The 25746-nt window shown below is 44.9% G+C and overlaps 1 protein-coding gene across 2 annotated transcripts in view; it reads left to right on the top strand.

Moving 5' to 3' along the window:
• OSBPL3 (oxysterol binding protein like 3) overlaps positions 1-25746 on the top strand; it is a 120990-nt gene that overhangs the window by 38329 nt on the left and 56915 nt on the right. For both annotated transcript variants that reach the window (XM_045288775.1, XM_045288774.1), the window contains exons 4-9: positions 5949-6116; positions 6980-7103; positions 9609-9712; positions 9921-10013; positions 11013-11169; positions 25403-25533. In XM_045288775.1, coding sequence (XP_045144710.1) covers positions 5949-6116; positions 6980-7103; positions 9609-9712; positions 9921-10013; positions 11013-11169; positions 25403-25533 — 777 coding nt within the window. The remainder of the gene's footprint in view (positions 1-5948; positions 6117-6979; positions 7104-9608; positions 9713-9920; positions 10014-11012; positions 11170-25402; positions 25534-25746) is intronic.

Here is a 25746-nt window from a genome sequence, read left to right as displayed (position 1 = left end):
GTGAAAGACTTTCTTCACTGGTACATGAAGTGCCCCAACTACAGGGAGGTGCCCATCCTGTACAAGTGCCATGGCAACATAGAATGTTCCTAGAACCTGAACTTTGGACAATTTTAGAGGTCTGATATGTACTGTTGGCATTCCCAAGTGCATCTGGTACTTCAAGGGAATATCGAGAGCTGCAAATTGGAACTGAAGGAGGACATTTATTAGACACACTCAACCTGTGGAGATGAAAGATTCACTTGGGAATCTTGTTAAAAGTAGATTTTGATTCCGAATATCTGGGGTCCACCACTTAACTGTCAGTTTGTCGTACTGTGGTGGCTTGTGTGTTGCTGTGATGCTGGAAGCTCTGTCACTAATATCTCAAATACCAGGATGGTCATCCAAAATGAACAGGTTTCAGCAGGGCTTTTGGTCTGTGAACAGACTATGTAGAGGGAATGGGTTGTGCAATCGGAGGAATTAGCCACTAACAACGTTATGGATAGCAGCCGAGCTCTGTCGGATACTGAAAACCTCATGAATGGCAACCGACTCTTGTCAGAGATAGTGCTAGAAGATGAGCCCCTAAGGTCAGAAGGCACTACCCGTCCCTGGAGAAGGACATCATGCTCGGTAAAGTATTGGGGCAGGGAAAGAGAAGAAGACCCTTGGCAAGATGATTGGCACCGTGGCTGATACAGTGGCCTCAAGCATAAGAACAATTGTGAGGATGGCAGAGGAATGGGCAGAGTTTTGTTCTGCTGTGCTGTGTTAGCCCAGGTTGACTAGAGAAACAGATCCAGGGATACACATCTGCATGAGAGAGCTTTATATCAAGAAGTTATTATATGTCAAGCAATCACCCCAGCCCATCCCAGATCAAGTCCATAAGTCTGATACTAATACATAAGTCTGATACTAGTCCATAAACCCCTCTTCAGACTCAGGCAGCCACACGCAATGATGCAGAATGCAGGAAGATCACCGGCTGGTGGGTGCAAAGTCCTGTGGATCCAGTGGTGGTGGAAGCATCTCCAGGGCTCAGTGTGACTCATCAACAGGAAGGTGAAGGCAGAGAGATAGCGGGAAGGTTCCCAGGACCCTCCTTATGAGAAGGTCATGCCCACAAAAAGGTACCATCAGGCTGTGGCCTGATTGACAGGCTAGACTCCACCCTTTCACCCTATTTTTCAAGTTGAGATGAGATTACGTAACTACCACATGTACATAGGGTCACTATGAGTCAGAACCAATTCAATGGCACCTAACAACAAGAACAACGACAACGTATCTGGGGTGGAAGGACGAATTCTTAGTGGAAGTGGTTGAACTGGAATGAACCAGTTCAAAGCCCGGAAAACTAGTTGATGAGTTATTTCTACATTTTTAACCAGGGCTTTTAGAAGAATCACTTAGGGGTCATGTTAAAATGTCAATGTTGATTCAGTATGTCTGCGATGGAAAGGCCAATTCTCAAAAGGGAATAACCAGAATGAGCCGAATCAAGCCCTGCCTCTCTAAGCTCTTTCCCCTGTTGCTCTCGCAGGTGCTTGTGGTGGTGGTGGTAGTATCAAACTCACCAAACTCTGGCTTTGAGTCATTCCAACTCATAGTGAGCTTACAGGGTGGAGCAGAACTGACCCCAGAAGGTTCCCAAAAGTTGCAAATTGCGACAGAAGACGACTGCCACATCTTTTCCCTGTAGAGTGGATGGTGGGTTTGAACCTCCCACCTTCAGTTAGCAACTGTCTGTTTAACCATTGTGCACGGGGGCTCCGTGGTAGTGGTTTAGATAGTTAAAGCATGAAGCATAAACTATGGAGATCATCAGTCTAGTTCAAATCTTGAATTGGTTCTTTACCAACTGTTGATCTTTGGCAAATTAATCTCTGGAAGTCTCCATTTTCTCATCTAACAAATGGGGATATAGTGCTAACCTTGAATGGGAACATAGAGAGAATCCGGCATAATGCTAGGCCGCAGTAAGGTCAATAACTTTAGTTACTATCTATGCTTATTAGGTGGTACCTGAATGTTAGACATGAAGAATGGGACCGGAATAGCCAGAAGTTAAAAGAAAATATGGATGCATTGGGGGAACTGAACCATTTATATAGAGATTTTCACATGGGAACTTAATTTGCTCTGTAAACTTCCACCAAAAACAAAGTGCAAACCAATGGTAAAGCAATTGAGGAAATATTAGCATCATTTTCTAAAGATTTGTAGAGGCAAATTACTTGAGGGTATTGGAAGCAGAGCTTGGAGATTGGGGAAATAAAACCATGAGCTTATGAGCCCATTCCTTAGCGTGCCCCTGTCTGGTGCATAGCTTGTGGGCAGTGCGTGAGTAGTACATGCTTAACATGTACGTGTGGTTGATTGGCTGTACAAGACAGTCAAATACACTGTTTCCCAACCCAAGCCCCCATTCCTGTGTGTGCAGTTCATTGTATGAAGCAGGTTTCTCAACCTCAGCATCGCTGGCGGTTTGGGCTAGACACTTCTTGTCGTGTGGCTCTATGCTGTGCCCTGTACGAAGATTAGCAGCATCCCTGGGCTCTACCCACGAAATGCCAGGGGCACCCCTCCAGTTGTCACAACTAAAAATGTCTACAGATTTTGCCCCATGGTCCCTAGGGGCAAAATTGCCCCAGTGGAGACTGACTAAATGTAAACTCCAAGGAAAAACATTTATGGAAGACTACTTCCCCATAGGGAGCCTTGATGGCATAGTGGCTTTGGGATGCTAACTAACTGTGCCGTCAGTTGTTTGAAAGAACCAGTCACTGAGCAGGAGAAAGATGGGGCTTTCTCCTCCCGGACAGAGTTCTGGTCTAAGATGCGCCCACAGGCAGTTCTTCTGGCATCGAGTTGCTCTAAGTTGGCATCGACTCGGTAACAGTGACTTTGTTTTGTTTTGCTTTTGGGTGGTTATTCAGTGGTTACTCTCCGCTAGAGTCTTTAAGTGATTTCTCCAACTACGTCCGTTGTTCAGTTGTATGACACCCTCATGGCATAATGGGTTCTTACTTCTCAGAATAGCACTGATGATTAATTTTTCTTTAAGAAAAAACAGATTTGAATGCCTTAAAATATATGTATTTTAATGGTTTTATTGATATATAATTCATCTCATGCAATTCAATAGTTCAATCCTGTTTAAAAGAATTGTGCGATCATCACCTCAGTCAATTTTAGAGAGTGTTCTTGCTTGTGCTCATTGTTGCTAGCTCCCCATTTCCTCACAACCACCCTGTCATAAAATATATTGAGTCCAGATGTTTTAATAAAAACACTTGTGTATTTCTCTGTGTTGATACACTTTAAGTTTTTTTTTTTTTTATGTTTCTTGTTCATGCTTTTGAACATCAGCTGCGATTGTTCCATTCGAAGATAACCCCTGAGTCACACAATTTCTGATTCTGGGTAGTCTATTTCTATCCTCTTATTTTGTACATGAAGGGCCTGGGCAGCAGGTAGGTTAAGTATCCTAGAACTAGTCTATGGTGCCATAACTAGTTAAGAGTCTGGGACAATGTCTTTAGTCATTTATTGATTTATATATTTATTAAAAGCATTTTATTGGGGCTCGTACAACTCTTACTACAATCCATCATCAATTGTGTCGAGCACATTTGTGCAGTCATCATCATCCTTAAAGCTTTTCTTTCCACTTAAGCCCTTGATATCAGTCCTCATTTTTCCCCTTCCCTCCCCCACCACCCCTTCCTCATGAACGCTTGATAATTCATAAATTATTATTATTTTGTCATGTCTTACACTGTCTGAACAATGTCTCCCTTCATCCACTTTTCTGTTGTCCATCCCCCAGGGAGGGGGTTATATGTAGATCATTGTAATAGGTTCCCCTTTCTCCCCCACCTTCCCCTTCCCCTCCTGGTATCACTACTCTCATTATTGGTCCTGAGGGCTTTATCTGTCCTGGATTCCGTGTGTTTGTGGTAAGGAGCCCTGGTGGCACCATGGTTAAAGTGCTTGGCTGATTACTAAAAGATCAGTGGTTCAAACCACCACCACCACCCCGGTTGCTCTGCAAGAGAACGCTGGGACAGTCTGCTGATGTAAAGATAAACCGCCTTACGAGCCCATGGGGCAACTCTGCTCTGCTCTGCAGGGTTGCTGTGGCATGGAATCAGCTTAAGGCCAGTTGGTTTGGTTTGGGAGGTTAGGTTAGTAGAATGGATGATACAATCCATTTGTATCAAGATCCCTACTTAATTCTAATTAACGACCTCTGAGAAATAAAATGCACTTTTCAAATTTACTTTAGGGAGACAAATCCATATGTTTGTTTGTGTTGCATCTTCCAGAAAATGACATCTCCTGTATTGTCTGGAAGGTTTTAAGCCTTATATGTTCTTCTGTGTATTAATCAGCAAAACCAAAATAAGAACCAACAGAATAAATCCTAAACGAATGGGGCCACGTGTGCTGTCAGCGGTAGCAATAGTAAAGATTTTAACAGGATTGACCTGGGTTTGTCTTCTTGGAATTTACCCTACAAGCACCCTTTCGGGATATTTGAAATTGCAGCTTCAGGAGTCTACCTCTTAATATAGAAGTCTGGTTGACATAAAAAGCTCGGGTATTAACCACAAGGTTAATGGTTCAAACCCACCCCGAGGTGCCTAGGAAGACAGGCGTGTGGGGCAGTTCTGCTCTGCATTTAGGGTGTCACCGTGAGTCAGAATCGACTCCATAGCAACTGGCTTGTGTGTTTTTCACTCACATCTGCTCGTACAGAGGTTACTCTTGTTGTTGGTCAGAGCTGTCGAGTTGCCCCCAACTCTTCGCAACCCTGTGGACAACAGATCAAACACCGCCCAGTCCTGCGCCAGCCACACAATCGTTCTTATGTTTGCAGCCACGAGCCCGTCCATCAGGTCGGGGGTCTTCTCTTTCTTCTGACCCCTCTGCTTTTACGGAGATCAAAGTCCTTTTCCAGGGACTGGTCTTTCCCGATAACGTATCTAAGGTACGTGAGACGAAGTCTCGCCGCCCTTGTTTGTAAGGAGCCTTCTGGCTGTACTTTTCCCAAGAGAAATTTGTTTGTTCTTTTGGCTGTCGATGGTACTTTCAGTATTCTTCACTACACCATAATATATAGATAGCTCTCAGTTTTTCACTTTGAAAGTATTAGCACACCATCCCAGTCTCAAAGCTTGGCTATTAAGAAATGGGTGTGGTACCTAGGTGCTTATTATTGTAGTACTTTTATGAATGCTTGAAATATTTTATATTTTTCATGGATATTAGACATGGATAACCTATTGTCAATAGTGCAGGACCGTGCAGTGTTTTATTCTGTCGTGCATAGAGGCTCGATGTTACAGAACCTACTGGATGACACCTAACAAGAATAATCTAATATTAATATCGACAGAAAGGATAGCTAACTGTGTGTGTGTGTGTGTCTGTACAATCTCTGATAATGTTTTCTCAGATTTTTTTATTTCTGAGAGCAAGAGAAATGTTCTTTTAAATAACTGTTACATCATGGGTTCTTCACGATGTATTCTTTGGCAAAGAAGATGAACGAGGTTAAATAACTTAGCAGAAATTTACTAAATCATTCCCGTACAGAGAAGACTGATCTGTAAAGTTTGAATTATTGCAAGAGCTTTGAAAAATAAAAATGGTGCTAATATTTCCTGTTGGAATAAGAGTAGCTGAGACCAGAGAATTTGCTTCAAGAGAAAGAAAAGAATTAGCATAAATGTATCTCTTAACATACCTGGGCCACAGGCACAGACTGGCGCATGCCAGCCCCCATGCCATCTTGTTCTGTTGTCCGGGCTCCGCAGGCGTTGATAGCGACAGCCACCCGTATGCCAACGGGAAAAGACAGGGATCGGGAGTGACCTCGGGTTGATGAATAATCGTTCCTTCCAGTGATTAACCTTCTTGCTTCCTCCTTTCAAATTCACCCCTTTCAGGTGAAGTCGGAAGATGGCTTTGATGAGTGGGTTTCCAAACTCCGACATCATAGAATGTATCGTCAAAACGAAATCGCCATGTTTCCGTGCGAAGTGAACCACTTTTTCTCCGGGTCCACTGTCACAGACTCCACCTCCGGGGTGTTTGAGGCCGTTTCAAGTAGAAAGGTACCCAGCGCTGGCTCGGCCTGAGTCCCAAGGAGGGCAGGGCTGTGGGTGGAGCCTCATCTTGGAGACTGGATCTGAGGAGGGCCTGGGTTTGAAGGGAAAACACAGAAAGCTTTGATTTGTGTCTAGTCGTGTGTTTGTCCAATCAGACAGGGTGAGGACCAGATGGGCATAGGTCACATGTAAGGCAGTAACTGGAGTCATGGCGACACAGTGGTTACCATTTGGGTTGCTAACCGCAATGTCAGCAGTTCAAAACCACCAGCCGCTCCATCGGAGAAAGATGAGGCTTTGTACTCCCATAAAGAGTCAGGGCCTTGGAAACTCACGGGGGCAGTTCCACCCTGTCTTGTGTATGATCACTATGAGTCAGAACCGACTCTATGGAGTGGCAGGGCCAGTAATTGAAGAATAACGTTCACAGAGAAATGCAATGTCCCCAGATATTTTAGCTTTCTCTTAATGAGTTCAAGTTTGGTGTTCTTACTAGTAATAAAATGCCCTATCATGTAGCAGTTGTAAAATAATGTCCCCAGATGTTCTAGCATTCTCTTGATCGGTTTAGTTGTGGTTTTCTTATCTGGCTGCAAAATGGCACTGAGTGCCTGTGTGGCCATGGTAGGCTGATAAAATACTTCCAACCATTGATAGCAGTGTTGGCCTTTGTCGGGGAAGGGAATTAGGATGGCAGTCCAGAGCCTTGTGGCCTGCTTTGGCTGACCAGGGGAGCTGGCCTGTGATCTCGGGGCTTCCCAGAGACCTCTTCCTCATTGGAAGCAGGTGGCTACTTGTAGGCTTTATCTGAAATTGTTCCCTCGGGCTCTGTCCTCGTCTGTAATATGCTTTTGTCTTTTGTGCAACAGCGCAGCAGTATATCAAAGCAGAACTCATTTCAAACCGGCAGCAACTTGTCGTTTTCTTGCGGTGGGGACACACGAGTTCCCTTGTGGCTACAGTCTTCGGAGGACATGGAAAAATGCTCAAAAGGTGGAGTGACTGGACCTCACAGCTCTGAGGCTGCACTGACGTGGTTCTTAGACTGTCAATACATGTGTGTTCTCTATCTCCTTGTGTGCGCACTCAGAGGGCTGAACTTTCCATCTATGAGGGCTGACCTCATGTCAACAAAAGACCCTGGTTGTGGAACTCCAAGCCGCCCTCTGTTTGTGCATGTGGAAAGTGTCTCCTTCCTCCTCCTATTAGTTCTTTCCCTTTCTTCACGAGTTCCCCTGGCAGCTTCCCACATGGGCCTAACTGAACCACGGCCTCTAGAGGGAGAGTCTGGACATCTCTCTCTATTTTTCAAGCACCAGAGATGATTCAAGTACATGGCCAAGATCGAAAACCATTACTGTAGAAGTCCGTGGGCAAACCAGAGGGGGAGTCCCCATAAAACAGACTTCTCCACCCTGACTCCACCTGGAAGACATCAGGAAGGGTTTCAAGATAATCATGTCTGGGTCACTTTCCTAAGAATCTGTTTGAATTGGTTCAAGATGGCGATGGGGCATCATTAATTTTTCAAAGTGTCCCGCATGAATCTGATGTGGAACCAGCCCTGAGAGCAGCTGCTATAATGAAGCTCAGTTGTTCTCCTCTTTAATTAGCTAACAAGCACCTGGGGAACTGACAAATTCAAAAAGTGGAAGTCTTCAGTGGGGAGTGGGGAGTCCTTTGATTTTGACTGATCTGTGGTGGGATTGGGGCATATGCAATTTTCAAACATTTTCAGGTGATCCTAAAATGTAGCCTAGGTTGTGAAGCACTATTTCAGAAAGATGCCAGGTTGGTAACCTTGAAAATTGCAGGGGGGTTTCCTGTTGAATAAAATGCAAATATTATCACACCAGGGGTCCCAGAGAACTGGCCTTCCCAATAGCTGTCACTCATGAACTTCAGAGTGACAGCTTGGAGCAATGGTTCTCAAGGAGTGGTCCCTCACCTGCAGCATTGGCATGGCTAGTGAACTTGGTAGAAATGCAGAATCTTGGGCTCCCGACAAAAGTACAAAATGAGAAACAGGCCTACAGCCCCGGGATCAGTGTTTCAACAAGTTTACCTGCAAGGTCAGCCATTCAAACCCACTAGGCCAGTGGTTCTCAACCTTCCTAATGCCACGACCCTTTAACACATTTCCTCATGTTGTGGTAACCACCACCCCCACCCCCGAACCATAAAATAATTTTCATTGCTACTTCATCCCTGTAATTTTGCTACTGTTACCAATTGGGTGACCCCTGTGAAAGGGTCATTTGACCCCCAAAGGGGTTGAGACCCACAGGTTGAGAACCGCTGCATCAGGTGATTCCCCATAAGGATTTACAGTCTCAGAATCCTCTATGAGGTTATATCGGGCCACTGTGCAGCAGAATGAACTCAATGGCAGTGGGGTTGGGTGTATCCTAAGACATGGGATAGGAAGCCTTGGTTTCCAGGTCGGCTCTTAGCTGTACAGTCAGCAATTGAAACCCCCCAGCCAGTCCACTGGAGAACTGCCTTATGCTCTGCTCCTGTAAGGATTGACCGTCTCGGAAAGTTCAACATGGTTCTGTAGGGTTCCTGGTTTGCTTCTCTTTGCTTTTGGATTCTAGGACATCTGGGGCTTGATCCCTTGGCAGAAATGACCATATGCATCCAGGGCATAGCAAGTGACGGGCTCCCCTTTGAATTAGTGAATGGTTTTAGGTTCTCTCAGGTCAATTTGCAGCTGTGCGGAGGATTCTCATGGTCTGCACACAGGTTCATGATAGACTGAGGTATCCTTACTTACCACTATGGACTGCCCTTTGGTTGTATTCATGGAGTGTATCCTGAGATCTTACAAGCCAGTGTGACAGCCCTGTTGCTGCAAGACCAGGAATCACAGTGATGCTGGTAGTAGCGGATTATTCAGTGCTGTGTGCCAGGCACTCTTCTCAGTATGCTGCAGATGCCAACTCATCGAACTCCCATAACTGTCTTATGAGCCTGGTGCTATCATTATCCCCATTTTCCAGAAGAGGAAAGTCGGGTGCAGAGAAGTTCTACAATTTGTCCAAGAATCGTACCATCAAATGGACTCCAACTGAGTCCATCTGGTTCCCTATCCATACTTTTAATCCATACTGTTTCTCCAGTGGTTACTCATTGGGTTGCTAACTGCAAGGTCAGTAGTTCAAAACCACCCGTAACTCTGCAGAAGAAAGACAGGGCTTTCTATTCCGGCAGAGAGGAACAGTCTCAGAAACTCACAGGCATTTCTAGCCGATCTCACAGGGCCACTATGAGTCCACATTGACTCAGTAGCGGTGAGTTTGGTTTGGGGTTTGGTTTCTCTAGTCGTGAAGGAAGTAAAAATGTCTTATTCTTGCAAATGGAAAAGCCGATTGAGATAGATAAGAAGAGTAGGTGATGCCCAACATGATAAAGCTTGCATACCCAGACAGTTCCATGCACACTCCCTCCTCTTCTTGCCAGTGGAGAGTTAGAAGCACTCTTTGCTCTCTCCCTCAGACCTGGCGCACTGTCACACCTACCTGGTGGAGATGAGCCAACTGCTGCAGAGTATGGACGTTCTGCACCGAACATATTCAGCACCAGCCATCAACGCCATCCAGGTGAGCGAGCGCCCCCCTTTGGTGTGCACGGTGGCCTCCTCCTGCTTTCCGTTCTCCTCCCCAGCCTTTGACTAGCCGTGGGACGGTGGCTGGTGGGCCGCTCGGCCACACTTGAGGGTGCTGGAGCTATTTTGCCATGGTCTGCGTTCATCCATCTTTGGTTTGGATGCCCTGACTGTCTGTGCTCTCTTTCCTGTTTTCAAAAAAGGGTGGAGCTTTTGAAAGTCCCAAAAAGGAAAAAAGATCGCACAGGAGGTGGCGGTCCAGAGCTATTGGCAAAGATGCTAAAGGAACGCTGCAGGTAACCATTGCTCCCCCGGACAGGCTCGCTTCTTCACTGGCCTTGCTGTGCTCGCCATGTGCTGGGGGCTGCCTTCACCCTAGAAGAGAAGAGAAGAGACCATGCATGTCCTATGTGCAGAGCTGAATTCAGTCACTTCGATATCGAATACATTATGCTATGGATTTCCGATGCGGGAGAAAATAGTGAAGGAAGAATGGTGGGAACCTCGAAGTCTACAGCCCTCGACAGGTCTTTGGTCTCCCCTTCTCTGCTGCTGAGCTTGCCTTCTTCCCTGCTTGGGAGAGTGCTTATCTGTGGGAGGCGTGGCTGCTCGCTCTCACCCTCCTGTGCTGCTGCTGATGGCCAGTGACCCGAGTCTCTACGAGCGGGACCTTGTACCGACACCCTTTTACCTCTGGTTTCCCAACTCCCAATCCCCCAGTGAACCAGAGGTCCACAGCCAGCAGCTGTCTTTCCCAGAGGCCACGTTTTAGAGATGGGTCTTCGCCTATTCAGTTGCCTCGTTGTCAGAGTCAAAGCTAAGCATAAGCCTTCACGTCAGTAATCTGACATACTCTTCAGTTGGAAGCGTTTTAGGGGTTGACCTTAAATGATTTCAAAGAAAACCGTGTGAGAAGTCGCTTGGTGTGGGGGCAGTTCCAGGTGTGAGCTTGGTAGAAGCATTTTCAAGTCAATCCACCAGTCACAGCCAAAGTATGAAAAATTGTTGCCAGGAGAGTTGATTTTAAATGAGAAAGAGCCCAGCTCCTTGGCTGTGGTTTTCCACCTGCAGCATTCACACTCCTGTAATTTCCAAAAGAAGGTCCGATTTCTCACTATGCATTGCGATTTCTCCAGAAGCCAGGAAAGCGTTCTCCTGAGTTTGGGTTTAGTTGTTCTGGAAGTAGCCTCCGTTAGGAATTGCCCCCCTTGTGTTACTCTCCAGGCTTAGACCCAGGTAAGCCCTGTACGTAATCCGCAACTGGAAGGCAACAGCTTCGTTTGGTGTGACTTTAGGTGCCTAAGCCTTTTCCTGGCCCGTTAAGACTGCACTCCTCCAACCCGAACTTATCAACGCTGGATTTCGGGGAAGAGAAAAATCACTCTGATGGCTCTGAAACCTCGTCGGAGTTTTCCAAAATGCAGGAAGATCTGTACCACATTGCCCATAAAGGTAAGCGGCTTTCCTGTCTCCGGAATGTGTGGTGAGCACGTTAAGTGTGTGTTTGAATGAGATGACCTTGCAGAGGGTGTGTTCCTTGGCCGATGCTTGGCTCTATTAAGATGTGGGGCACCTTCATTTTTAAAATTTTATTTTATCTGCTTGGCTTCCTGGGAAAAATGTCTTGGCCAGAAGTTGACTTTGAATCTCCTATGGGAAGCAATGAAAATGTTAAGTATACTGAGCAAGTCACCTACTGCTGATGGAAGTATAAATTGATACTCATCCGAAGGGCAAGATCAGATTCCGACTTCTTTTTAGCATATGATATCCTGCTCCAGCAATTTTGCTTTGAAGAATTCTTTGGTAGGAATTCATTTAAAATCTTAAAAATGATCCAAATAAACATACCCATTGTGGCATTGTTTATCATATACAAAATCAGTGATAAATGGTCAACATCAATAGCCATCCTCACCCCAAACTCACTGCCCTTGAGTCTGTTTCAATTCAAAGTTAACCTTGTAATTAACCTTCTAGGGCAGAGGAGACCTGCCGTTGTGGGTTTCTGAGACTAACTCTTTCCTGGGGTAGACTACCCCATCTTTCTCCAGAGGGATGGCTGCTGGTTTTGACCTGCTGACCTGGCTGTTAGTCTAACACATCGCTCACTACACCACCAGGGCTCCTCTTCATTGACCCTTAGGAAAATGCATATTAAAATCATGATAAGGACTGCCTGGTGTCTCATTGCCTTTAGCCACAGGCTGCCTCTAAACCCCGGACCCCCTCCAAATTTCTACAAACGGAGAAAGGCTAATCTAATCGGCTCTGGCCACCACCTCTAGGCAAAGAAGAGACGAGGACTGTTTCATGTTGTGTCCTTGTGGAGGCCAACAGCCAGCTGCAAAGCCAGCCCTTGGAGCGTGACCAGGGTCAGGCATTTGGGCTTCCGGAGGTACAGGGATGCACCAAGGGCCACCTCAGGAAGGGGCCCCCAGTGCACAAAGAAGATGGCTTTGGAGCAAGAATTTGGAATATGCATTTAAGTTGTAGTGCTTTGCATTGGAAACCCCTGACAAAAAAAACCTGCCCAGTAAAAAAAAACCATGATAAGGCGTCACTATGTACTTGAGGGTGTGGGTAGAGTAGGGCTTCAGAAAGTTCATGGGGAAAAATCCATTATCTTTTAATTCTATTCTTTTCACAAACTTTTTAGTCTTGATACTAAAGCAGCTAAGATTAATTTTTTAAAGTACTTTACATATCAAATACTTGTGAGGATATAGAGAAACGGCATGTTTCAAATATCACTGGGGGCAGAGTGGAGTAGAATGGTAAAACTTATACAGGGACCTTAGAAACAGTTGAGCCACTTCATTCTAGGTTTTGTTGTTTATTGTGAAACGAGTGTGCCCGTACAACCCAGCAGATGGCTGCACGCTTGCACACTAAGCCTGAACAAAACAGTCCAGACAAAACCCTGCACACCGCGGTCCAGAGCAGCTGTATCCGCCATCGTCTGGGAACAAAACACCGGGAACAACCCAGGTGTCTCTCAACAGATAAATAGTTAAGCAACCGATGGTGCATCCATACCAGGAGGGAACACTCCTCAGCTATTTAAGAAATGCACTATTGATCCACCGAGCGTCTTGGATGGACCGTCAGGGCATTATGCTAAGTGAAAATAGCCCATCTCAAAAGGTTATAATCTGTATTCTTCTTCCACGCATACAACATCCTTCTGGAGAAGGACCATGCTTTCTACGCCGGTCAAGAGTGACAGTCTGTGAAATCACGGGCGGTTCTGCCTTGTGCTTCAGGGTCGCTATGCGTCAGCGTTGACTTGATGTCAGTGAATTTGAGTTTGGGGTTGTTTTTTTAATCATTTTATTGGGGGCTCGTACAACTCATCACAATCCATACATACATCCATTGTGTCAAGCACATTTGTACATTTGTTGCCATCATCATTCTCAAAACATTTACTTTCTGCTTGAGCCCTTGGTATCAGCTCCTCATTTTTCCCCTCCCTCCCCACTCCCCCCACCTCATGAACCCTTGATAATTTATAAATTATTATTATTTTGTCATATCTTACATGGTCCACCATCTCCCTTCACCCACTTTTCATCTGTCCATCCCCCAGGGAGGAGGTTATATGTAGATCCTTATAATCGGTTCCCCCTTTCCACCCCACCCTCCCTCCACATTCTCAGTGAGTTTGAGTTTTGAGGGCATCCTTGAAATGGCAAAATTAATCAAGAGGGAGATAAGTTAGGGATTGCCAGTGGTTGGGAAAGGGGAGGAGGAAAAGGGAGGAGCCTAGGTGTGGCTGTAAAGGGGGATCTTAGGATGACAGCAGGGTCTGTGTCTTGATTGTGATGGTGTTTATACCAATATGATAAGACACATGTGGTAAGACAAACTGACGCTTGTAAAACCCCTGGAGTCTGACGAAGAACTGTAGGCGATAGCCAGGGCCCTTTCCTGATTTTGCTAACTGGCCCATCACTGTGAACCACGTCACCGTGTGGAGGAACTGAGTACAGGGCCGCCCAGCTCTGCCCTGCTGTGTGTGCAACTTCTTACGGACCTACGACGATTTCAAATTTTTTAAAGATTTTCAGAAGTCTTTAAATAGAGTATGGATATTTTTTGATGCAGCAGTCAGAATAACAGTAATGGGAATAACGACCTTACAAAAGGAAAGAGCACTGCCTTATACTGAGCACATGTCCTTCACTGAGGCATTTGCTAAGCACTTGGAGCGCATTGTGTCTGCAATTGTAGCCACAACTCAGAGAGTACGTATTAGCACAACCGCTATCACACTCTGGAATCCAGAGACTTGGGGATGCCAAAGAATGGCTCGAGAGGCACATGCTGCAGGAGAGCAGCCTGGGGCTCAAACCCGAAGCCACTTGACTCCAGAGTCTTTGTTCCAAACCTGGTGTCACTGCCATCGTGGAGGGGGGGGTCCGGGCGACTTTTTATTAACAAAGAAAGATGTTAGCAACGTGTCATTCAGTGAATATAAAAGGTTACGAAATAATATATGTGAATAATTCCTTTTATAAATGAAACTATTAGGGCATCCATTATCATTAGGCCACATTAGGTTTTGTGGGAGGAAATTCCTGCAGTCAGACTAAACTGCCAGGAAGGGAGGCCATCACACGAGCATTTTTGTGATGGAGGGTGGAGTTATACATGACTATGATCTCCTTTCTCCTTATCTGTTTTACTTTCATTTTTTATATGTTGCTCCTTGTTTTTAAGGGGAAATGGGTTAAAATGTTTAATTGGGAGGACAGTGCAGTTTCTTTCTTTGCATTGTTTATTCCTTCAGCTCTCTCCTCCCAACCTCCAAAATCTGAAACATAGGCCAACACTGGCCAGAAGGAAACCGTTTTGTGCTGTGAAAACATTCCACCTCCATCCTGCCCTATCAGGTCCCTTCAGAACCCTTCATGGTCGGCCCGGCTGCTGTGTCTCCCCTTCTAAGATGGGAAGAGGTGCCGCCCTGGCCTCTTAAAAGCATTTCAAACACCCACTTGGGCATTCTCCAATATTAAAGCATCTATTGTTGTTAGGTCATTTTAGGTTTCTGGGGGAGGAAATGCCTATCAAACACCATTCGTTTTTAATAGTGTGAACTGTCTTGTTAAAAGTAAGAAGATAATGCCTCCCTGCAGAAGACAAAACCCCTGCATCTCGCCTCGTTGCAGCAGCTGCTTGCTCAGCAGGACAGAGGTGGCTTATTGACTCACTCCATTGATCCGTCCACCTGCAGCGGTCTGGGCCTCTGTAATGACAGTCTGTAATGGACCTCAGCCAGCTCCTCTGACTTCCCTGCTTTGTGGAAAGCAGCTGACTGCAGAGCTGCCGCAAGCTTAGCCCAGGTCAAAGTTGTGTGCTGAGAAAGACCCAGGTGTATTGTTCAATAACAGCCTGAGCCCCATGCACTGGGGAACAGTGAATTCCACAGGGAGTCCGAGAAATGTCTTTCTTTCCTGTGCTTTTAAGCTACACTGGCAGAGACCGAAAGAACTCCCCCTCTTTAATTCAAGGAGTACCTTTAAGACAGGCCCTGGTGGTGTAGTGGTCTGTGATCAGCATCGTCAGCAGTTTGAAACCACCAGCAGCTCCATGGGAGAAACTGGCTTGTCTACTCTGTAAATAGCTACAGTCTCGTAAACCCACAAAGGGTCGCTCTGGGTCAGCATTAACGCAATAGCAGCAAGTTTGGGTTTTGGGGGATAATTCAGGGACCTCATAGAATAAAGACAGTTGTTAAATTGACCGTAAGTCCTATGATCTCATGTGCTCTTTCACTTCCATACGTGAACACTGAAGCATCTTGCTCTTTGGTCTCCAGGTGAGCCTTAGGACTGTTAGTTCACCAACAGTTACTCCCGTTCTTTCTTCTTCTTTTCGTTTTTTAATCATTTCACTGGAAGCTCATACAATTCTTACCACAATCCATACATCCATCCATTGTGTCAAGCACATTTGTATATTTGTTGCCCTCATCATACTCAAAACATTTGCTTTCTACTTGAGCCCTTGGGATCAGCTCCTCATTTTTCCCCTCCCTCCTCGCAACCCTTCTTTCATGAAACCTTGATAATTTATAAATTATTATTATTTTGTCATGTCTTACACTGTCCAACGTCTCCCTTCACCCCTTTTTCTGTTGTCCGTCCCCCAGGGAGGAGGTTATATGTAGATCCTTTTAATCAGTTCCCCCTTTCCACCTCTCCCTTCCTCCACTCTCCCGGTATCGCCACTCTCAGCACTGGTCCTGAGGGGTTCATCTGTCCTGGATTCCCTGTGTTTCTGTTTCCTACCTGTACCAGTATACATCCTCTGGTCTAGCCAGATTTGTAAGGTAGAATTAGGATCTTGATAGTGGGGGGCGGAAGCATTTAAGAACTAGAGGAAAGTTGTATGTTTCATCATTGCTACATTGCAACCTGACTGGCTCGTCTCCTCCCTGTCGACCCAGGGGATGTAAGGGGATGTCCATTTGTCTACAGATGGGCTTTGGGTCCCCACTCCACATTGCCCCTCTTTCTCAATGATTTTTTTTCTTTGATGCCTGAGACCTTATCCCTTTGACGCCTTGTGATCACACAGGTTGGTGTGCTTCTTCCATATGGGCTTTGTTGCTTCTCAGCTAGATGGCCGCTTGTTTACCTTCAAGCTTTTGAAACCCCAGACGCTATATAGTACGCCCCTTCTTCCTTGATGGCATCACTAGTCTGTTGACTGAGAGTCCAGAGCAGCTGAACTTCAATTAAGAATTTCACTGAGGTTGTAACATAGTCTGTTGACCTTCTACCTTTCCTTGGCTGATTAGATGCACCTGACTTCTTCTGGTCCTAAGGTATTTGTCCTGTCTCGTTTGGTCCTGCCCTTATCGTTCCATACATAATCATTTTGTACTGAGTAGAAATGATTGATATTGCTGCTTATGACAAAGGAGTCCTGGTGGGATAGTGGTTATGCGTTGGGCTGGTAATTGCAAAGTCAGCAGTTCAAAACCACCAGCTGCTCTTGGGTGAAAGATAGGACTTTCTACTCCCCTAAACAGTTACAGTCTCAGCAACCCACAGGGGCAGTTCTACCCTGTCTTCTTGGGCCACTATGAGTCAGCATCGACTTCATGCAGTGAGTATTATCACAAGGAGCTTTAGGAGAGAGAGTCCTGCCCTACTAGTGGTAACAGAAATGCCTGAATGCGGTGAGAAAGCAAGGACTAGGCTATGATAACCAAACCCATTGCCATCGAGCCAATTCTGATTCATAATGACCTTACAGGACAGGGTCAAACTGCTCTATGGATTCCCAAGCCTTTCCTCTTCAGGGAAGCAGACTTGTCAACATATTTTCCCCACGGAGCAACTCGTGGGATCCGATCACCCATCTTTTGGTTAGCAGTTGAGCACCTACTCAGTTGAGCCCTGTGTTAACAACTCTTCCTTCTCAAAAGCTCAAACCACTCACTGCCATTGATTCAACTCTGACTCATAGTGACCCACCAGGTCAGGCTAGAACTGCCCCTGTGAATTTCTGAGAGTAACTCTTTGAGGGAGTAGAAAGTCTTCTCTTTCTCCCCAGAGCAGCTGGTGGTTTTGAACGGCTGACCTTGCAGGTAGCAGCTCAGCATGTAACCCACCACACCCCCAGGGCTCCAACTCTGCTTCCAGGATAGGCTAACCTAAAGGAAAACCAAACCCGGTGTAATCAAGTCGATTCTGCCTCATCGTGACCCTCGAGGACAGGGCAGAGGTGCCCTTGTCAGTTTCCAGACGGATTTGTTACGGGAGTAGATAGCCAGGTCTTTCTCCCGTGGAGCAGCTGGTGGTTTTGAACTGATGATCTTGTGGGTAGCTGCCCAATGTGTAATCACTGTGCCACCACGGGGTACTCAAAATTATTCATGATCGACTCTAGAAGAGAAAAAAGTAAGGTGCTTTGCCACTCGTGGAGGTATTTACGCAAGGGAAAGCTTTCCTACAAAATTAAAGGCTAAAAGTAGAATCAAATGTAACTCTGTTAGGTTGTTTAGCACACTTTTATTTCTAGAATTTTGTCCCATTTTTAGTTCTAATTTCCAAATGTTTTGTTTTTGTTTTTTCAGTTTTGAGCTTATGGAAGCATTGAATAAAAGGCTGATAATTTGCATGAATTCACTTTCATAGATTAAAAAGATAAATATGGCTTAAAGAAAAGCCAGATCATTTACAGAGCATGCATTTTGATTCCACGTACACGTCTACTAAGCAATTGGGCTCACATGATTTATCAGTAAATATATATGACTAAGCGGGGAGGGAGGGGAAAAATGAGGACCTAATGCCGGTGCGTAAGTGGAGAGGAAAGGCTTTGAGAATGATGAGGGCAATGAATGTACAAATGCGCTTTACACAATTGATGGATTGTGATAAGAGTTGTCTGAGCCCCTAATGATTAAAAAAATTTTTTTCCAACTATATATAATTGAGAGAACCACTTGGATGAACTGTGGTTAGAAAATATTATAAAACCGCAGACAGTCCGATGAGGTTTGAAAATCAGAGGAAGCCCTTTGCAGAGAACCAAATCATCCCAGATGTTTTAGTAATGTTAGCAATTAAAAAAAAAAAAACTTCACCCATGTTTGTAGTTTTCATTAAAAAGAAAGAAAATAAGTCCTACTTTGTATTAAAGGAGCCCTGGTGGCGTAGTGCTTATGCACTGGGCTGTGACCTTCAAAGTCAGCAGTTTAAAACTACCAGCCATTCTAATGGCAGGACTTTGTACTCCTGTGAAGAGTTACAGTCTCTGAAACTATCAAGGGCAGTTCTACCCTGTTCTAAAGGATTTCTATGAGTTGGCATCGATTTGGTGGTAGTGAGTTTGGTTTGGTTTGGTTTGGGTTTGGGTTGGGTGGGTTGGGTTGGGTTGGTTTGGTTTGGTTGGGTTGTGTTGTGGACTACATATGGGGCTGCTAACCACAAGATCAGCAGTTCAAAACCCCAGCCCTTCTACACAAGAAAGAGGAGGCTATCTGCTCCCATAGAGATTTACAGTCTTGGGAACTCAGAGGGGCAGTTCAGCCCTGTCCTGTGGGATTGCTGTGAGTCAGAATTGCTTTCACGGTAGTGAAAACAACAGCAACACAACAAGCCTGTATATGAGTGTGTGTTAGATGACAGTATGTTTTCTCTTGGTTCCTTCTGGCATTACTGAGATATGGGTATTATCCACATACACAGATTTATGTAAATATCAAACGACAACTGTCCGGGTTACCTACTGCTGCTGTAGCACAAGTCATCACAGTGGGTGCCTTTCAAAAACAACCAAAAACCAGAAATGTCTTTTTTCACCATTCTGGAGGTTAAAAGTCTGAATCGGTGCCCCAGCCATGTCCATGCTTCTGTGGACAGCTCTCCTAGACTCTGATCCCGTGGCCCATACACCATCCTCACGCGGCATCTATCTTCCTCGTGTGTGTGTGTGTGTGTGTGTGTGTGTGTGTGTGTGTATGTGTGTGTGTGTGTCTGGCTTCTTTTCTGGCTTTTTTATACCCAAGAAGTGGTTAGATCAGGGATCCTCCTAGCACTGATAATTTCCTCATTACTGTAACAAAGACAAATTTAAAAGCCAGACCAGTTGCCACAGAGGCAGTTCTGACTCCTGTATCACCTCACCGTGGAGACTAGAACTGTACTCCATAGGTTCAGGGCCGTGACCTCTCAGAAGACCTTTCAGAATGGCCAGGTCGTTCTTCCAAGGGGGCCTCTGCATGAGTGCAAACTACTAGCCTTTTAGCCATTTATGCCCCCTACCAACCCACCCTAGAAGCCCTGGTTGCATAGTGGTGATGTGTTGGGCTGCTAAGTGCAAGGTCAGCAGTTCAAAACCACCAGGCACCCCAAGGGAGCAAGATGGAGCATTCTACTCCTGTAAATAAACAGTTACAGTCTCAGAAACTCACAAGGGCAGTTCTACCCTGCCCTATACAGTCTCTGTGAGTCAGTCTTGACACAATGGCAATGAGGGGACACGCTCATGGGACAAAACAAAAGAAGGTGGTAGCCCCAGGTACAAGGCGTAGGAATTGAGCACATGCTTTGGGAGGACACAGTTCAATCCATAGCAGCAACTAAGTGGTAGAGGGAGGGCTGAGGTTCACTGTTGCCGTATTATAAAATCTTCCTCCTGGGCCACACTGGCTCCTAAGGGTGGTAGCTATGCACTGTGATTGTTTTCTTCTAACACTTACTCTGTTCTGATTCTGAGACACTGCTAAAGGAGGAACAACAAATTAAACAGAGTAGAGCTCGGGGAAAATTAGAGTCCAGAGATTCTTCTGTCTCTGAACTCAGTCTACACATGTTGCCCATGCTATGCCCCTATGGTCCCTACCAAGATAATGCTCACCAAGAGCCAACATGCTCCATCAATACCAGCCTGGCTCATAAATACCCCATATAAGAGAATGAATGCCTCTTTAAGGTTTCTTTAGGCTAATCTTTACTAGAGCACATACCTTCAACTTACACCCTCGTAGCAACTAGAGGGTTTGAATTGCTGACCTTCCTGTGAGCAGTCCAGTGCTTCCCCGACAGAGCCACCAGGGCTCCTTGGTCAGATGATGAAAACTCACTGTCGTCAGGTCCATGCTGACTCGGAGCATCCCCCCACTGGATTTCTGAAATTCTAACTGTTGACGGGAGTAGAAAGCCCAGTCTTTCTCCCATGGAGCTGCTGGTGGTTTCGAACTGCCAATCGTGCAGATCACAGCCCACCCACCAGGGCTCCTTATTAGACTAGTGGAATTTCTTTTCTCTGAGAGGGAAATCGTTGTGTTGTGTTGCAGGCTCATTAGACTGAGAAGTTGAGAACTGCAGTAGGTATGGGGGCTCACTCTTTTCTTCCCTTCTAGTACTCGTACTTAAAAAAAAATTATAGCATTTCAGATTGGGTAAGCATTGGACTGCTAGCTGCATGGTTGGCAGTTCAAAACCGTTAGCCATTCCACGGGAGAAAGTGGAGGCGTTCTGCTCCTAGAAAGACTGCCGCCTTGGAAACCCCATATAGGGTAACTGTGAGCTGGAATCGACTCGGAGGCCGTGGGTTTGGGGTATTTTGACCTGCATAGAACACACTTATAGCAAGAAAGGGTATCATAAAATGAATAATTGCACTCCTCCTAGTCCAAGAATTAGTACAAGCCAACATCCTAGAAGCCCTCCCACTGCTCTCCTCTGTATTACACACTCCTCCCTCCCTCCTGAAATAACTACTCTTTCAACCTTGTGGCAATGACTTCCAGGCCTTTCGCAATCTTATCACCCACATGTACGTATTTCCCACAAACGTTGAGTAGGCCTCTTCTAGTTTGGTAGAAAGCCTTGCTTTCCTGTAGGCTCCGGAAAGCCTGCCAGAGGAATTGATTTGGCGGCCAGCTGAGTGTCCCGTTTCTTTCATTTGGGGTGTACGCCTGGCAGTAAAGAGGTGGTGCCATGAGGGACACAATCAGATGGGTGTGGGTATCCTGAGGGATTGCACAAGAAAGGGGGTGCCCGTCTAATGGAGCAGATGGTGCAGGGAGTTAACTGCCTGGCTTGCTCCTCTCCTGCTGAGGCCATTTTTAGACTCTGCTCAATAGATTCTGCTCAGTGTCTCATTCACAGAATGTTTGCCCAGCCCGCGTTTATTCATAAGTATTGATCTAGCAAGAGAGAAGTGTTCTCGTAGAACTGCTGTCCGTATTTCAAGAGACTGCAGTTGTATCCCAGTGCATCTCTCTCTACCCTCCTCAGCATTATTGTTGTAGTAACTTACATGTATTATTTAAGGCATGCCATGCACTGTTTGAAGTGGGGCACATGCATTATCTGATTTAATCCTCATAGCAATCACATGAAATGGATGCTATTCTTATCCTCATTTACAAATGAGAAAACTGGCATTCAGACATACTATCGCTCGTTAAAAGGTCATGCTGTTGCTAAGTGATGGAGCTGGAGAGAGCAAACACCGATGCTGGAGCCCACACCAATGGTCTCTGCGCTATACTGCCCAATGTTTGACTCAGTTGAGTGGTTGAACTCAAAGAGCTAAGGCTGTTCCAGAGACATTGTTAGAAAATGTTAGTACTTGGTGGTCTTTGTCTTTTGCCAATAGAAAAGCACCATGGTGTGGTGTGTGTGTGTGTGTGTGTGTGTGTGTTTATTTGTTTTGTGAAGATGATGTAAGTCTATCTTTAAATACCATAACCCAACACAAGCTCAGCAATAACCTATAGAGGAGTCCAGTTGGAGCTGTGAAACGAGGGAAGTCTACGTATCCAGTTTCTGTCTTACTGCATAGGCTGCTCTTGGCTATAACAGTGCCTCTGAAAACGCGGTGTTCAGGAGTCAATAATATGGCAGGATGTGTGAGAAGCATGCCCCCAGTCTAGTCCTTTCTTCCGTGCTTCTGAAACAGCATAAAGTCACGGAGATTGGAAGGATAATACTCAGATGTGATATCCATGATCAATAAGTTAGATGACAGCTACTTTATCCTTAGGAGGTAATGTGTGCAGTGTGTGATCAAAACCTGATGAGCCTTTTGATGAGTGATAATGAGCTTTTAAACGTCAGCACAAGCATTTCAGCACCTCGAGTGCTAAGCCTTCCATGTGCCTAAATGCTCATGAAAGTGAACAGATTTCAATGTCAAGTTCAGAGGTAGGGAATTCTGAGTTATGCAGCTGGAAAGACAAACAAGGAAGAAGCTAGGTAACATCTAATTTGTAAGACTCAAACTTTCAGAAAAGTTGCAAGTATGGTACAAAACACTCCTCTGTACTCTTTATCCAGATTCACCTTTTAAAAAAATATTTTGCCACATCTATATCATTTAAATAAATTCCATCTGTATTTCGTTTGATATTCTGTACACACATACATGCATTTTTTGGGAACCATTTGAGAGTAGGATGCACATATCCTGTCTTTGTGCTTTAGTGAATATTTCCTTACAACAGGGATATTCTTTTATATCGCCACCGTCTGTCTGTCTGTCTGTCTGTCTGTGTGTGTGTCTCTCTCTCTGCAATTGAGTACGTTCTGAGGCTCAGTGACTCTATAGGACTGGGTGGAACTGCCCCCTATGGGGTTCTGAAACTAACTCTCTCCTGAAGTAGAAAGCCTTATCATTTTCCAATTGGTGACCTTGAAGTTAGCAGCCTAACACGGAACCAATACACCGTGAAGGCTCCTCATAGAGCCGCAGTACAGTTATCAAATGAAGGAAATGTAGCATGGAAGCGATATTTGTATCCATCTTCCCCCCCATGTTCCAATTTTATCAATCATCTTAGTAATGGTTCTTACTAGCAGTTTCCCTTTTAGCACTGGGGACAAAGTGCAGAGTAACCCATACTCAGATATTGCATTTAATTACCATGCCTCTTTAGGCTCTTTCCATTGGCAGCGGTCCATCTGCCTGTCTTTCTTTTCCATAAAATGGACATTTTTGAAGAATACAGACCACATTGTGAGAGCAGAATGGTCATGATTCTGGAGTTGTCTGATTTTCGTGGCCCTCAGCCTGCGTGCTACAAAGGCGATGTGTCTCTCTCTGCATGGCACATCCAGAGGCACACGGCGTCCTCTGCTTTGGTTGGTCATTTCTGTGGAACACTTAGGCAAGGGGCATCATTAGTTACCACTCTCCCCTGGCAACCAGTTGACTTTATTTTGAAATATTCCCAGTCTTGGCATTTTAAAGAAAAAGACTTATTGATAATTGATTGTTCGCAAGCATAGTCTTTTCAAGTCACAAAGTAATGGATTAAGTCGAAAGTGAAAATGAGCCTTAACATTGACAAATAGGTTTTTAGTAAGTCAGTTTAGACATTCTTTAAATGAAATGTTACTCGGCCATAAAGAAAAATGAAGTCCTGATATACAAAGGGTTACCCCCCCACCCACCCCCCCAAAAAAAGACAAAAAACCTGGAAGAAAGTTCTGCTGGGCAGAGCTTTCATAGTATACATTTTTCCTGCTAGGCAAGCATCCACAACTTGCTCAGAGTTAGTGCACCCAGTGGCGTTACCTGGGAAGCTTCTCTCTGGTCACAGTGAATTTTTTCATAGAAGCAGTTTCACTCTAACCTCGGTTTTTGTCTTTTTGTGTGTGATGGCTGATTTAAATGAACAGTGTATAGCTGTGAGATTTTGTTTCCTGCTCTGGAAAAATGCTGCAGAAACTGTTGTGATGTAGAACACAGATTACAAGGACAGTGCTAAGGGAAAAACTTAACTGTGCAAGTGGTTTTCTCATTTCAAAAAAGGTGCAATACTGATTGATAACAAACCTCGTTCTGAACGCCCATCAACTTCCCAAATGGACGAAAATGTTGACAAAATCCATGCACTTGTTCTCAAAGACCAACGATGGACCATTGAAGAGATGGGGAAGTTATCTGGACTCTCTTGGAGCTTGGTTCAGCAACTTTTAAGATTTGTGCCTCAGCTTCTGATGACCCTCAAAAAGAGTATCAACTGGAAACATGCCATGCTTTGAAAGAACAGCTCTAAATCGACCCAGACTTTTTCCCCAAGGTCATTACTAGTGAGGACACATGGTGCTATTCTTAAGACCCCAAAAGCAAACATAAATCAAGCCAGTGGAAGACACCATCGTTACCTTGCCACACCAAAAAAACTCATCAAGTGAAATCACAGATCAAGATGATGCTCATTTGTTTTGTGTTTTTTGTTTTGTTTTTATGTGAGGGGCATAGTGCATTTGGAGTTCATTCCACCCGGTCAGACTGTTAATCAAGCTTTCTATTTAGAGGTTCTGAAAAGATTGCGTAACAGTATGCGACTGAAAAGGGTCCAATTTGTGGGAGATGGGAGACTGATTTTGCAACCATGACAATGCACCAGCTCATTGTGCGAGTTTTTGGCAAAAAACTGCATGCCTCTCTTGCCCCATGCTCCTGACTCACCTGACCTCATTCTGTGCAATTCTTTTTGTTTCTGAGAATGAAGAGGGATGTGAAAGGATAGCAATTTGACAAGGTAGAAGAGGTGAAGAAAAAACAAGGGAGGTGCTATCAGCCATCCAAACAAATGAGTTTGAAAAATATTTCCAAGCATGGAATCGCAGATTTGCAAAATGTATTCAGTGTAATGGAGAGTACTTTGAAAAGTGATAAGGTTGTTTTGTAAAAAAAATCCGGATTTCAGGGATACCCCCTCATAAACTACAACATGGATGAATGAACCTTAAAAACTGTGTGCTAAGTGGAATAAGTCAAATGGAAAAGGACAAGCAGTGTATGATCTCACATGAATTTAGAATTGGCAAATCTAATGAGTGTCTAGAGACAGAGTTTATTAGTGGTTACCAGGGGTGAGAGGGCATGGGGAAAGGGGAAGTCATTATTTAAGAAGCACTGGCTTTCTGGTTATGGTGATGAGAAACTCGGCAACAGTTATTGGTGATGGTTGCACACATGATTAATTGATACCACAAAAGTGTACATGTGAGAAGCATTGAATTGGTAATAATTGTGTGTGTGTGTAGACATTGATAATAAAAATTGTATGTCAGCTTAGAGTACATGTTTGCTTGTTTCATAAATATTCAGGGTTGTTACTTTCAAAATTTATGGTTTTGTATTATGTTTGTTAAATGATGCCTTTCCTTTATTCCTTTTTATAATGAGTATATCTTTATAGTTTACTTCACTTTAAGGTCAGCGTTTAATACGATCTCAACGGAGAGAGAGAAGATGAAGCAGCTGATGGAGCAGGAGGTCACCTCCTCGCCCTCTGTGCAAGCTGTTGGCCTGAAGCACGCCCTGTCATCTGTAAGTTTGGGGTCTGCGTCCCGGAAGTGCCTGCGGATGTACCCAGGCTGGTGAATTCTTCTTGTCTTCGTTCCTCCAAGATTGTGTTGAACATTCATGTGAGAGAAAACCAAACAAATTATCCAAATTATAATCCAATCTTGCATCAAATCTGCATACTCCGAACACCAAAATTCAGCCTCATCCAAAGCTGGTGTTTCACGCTCTTCAATA

Source organism: Echinops telfairi, unplaced genomic scaffold, assembly GCF_000313985.2.
Source record: "Echinops telfairi isolate 266 unplaced genomic scaffold, ASM31398v2 ScPeMD7_23;HRSCAF=83, whole genome shotgun sequence".
NCBI classification, from domain to species: Eukaryota; Metazoa; Chordata; class Mammalia; order Afrosoricida; family Tenrecidae; genus Echinops; species Echinops telfairi.
The sequence above is the reverse complement of the archived record's forward strand: the minus strand, read 5'-3'. Positions and strand labels throughout refer to the sequence as shown.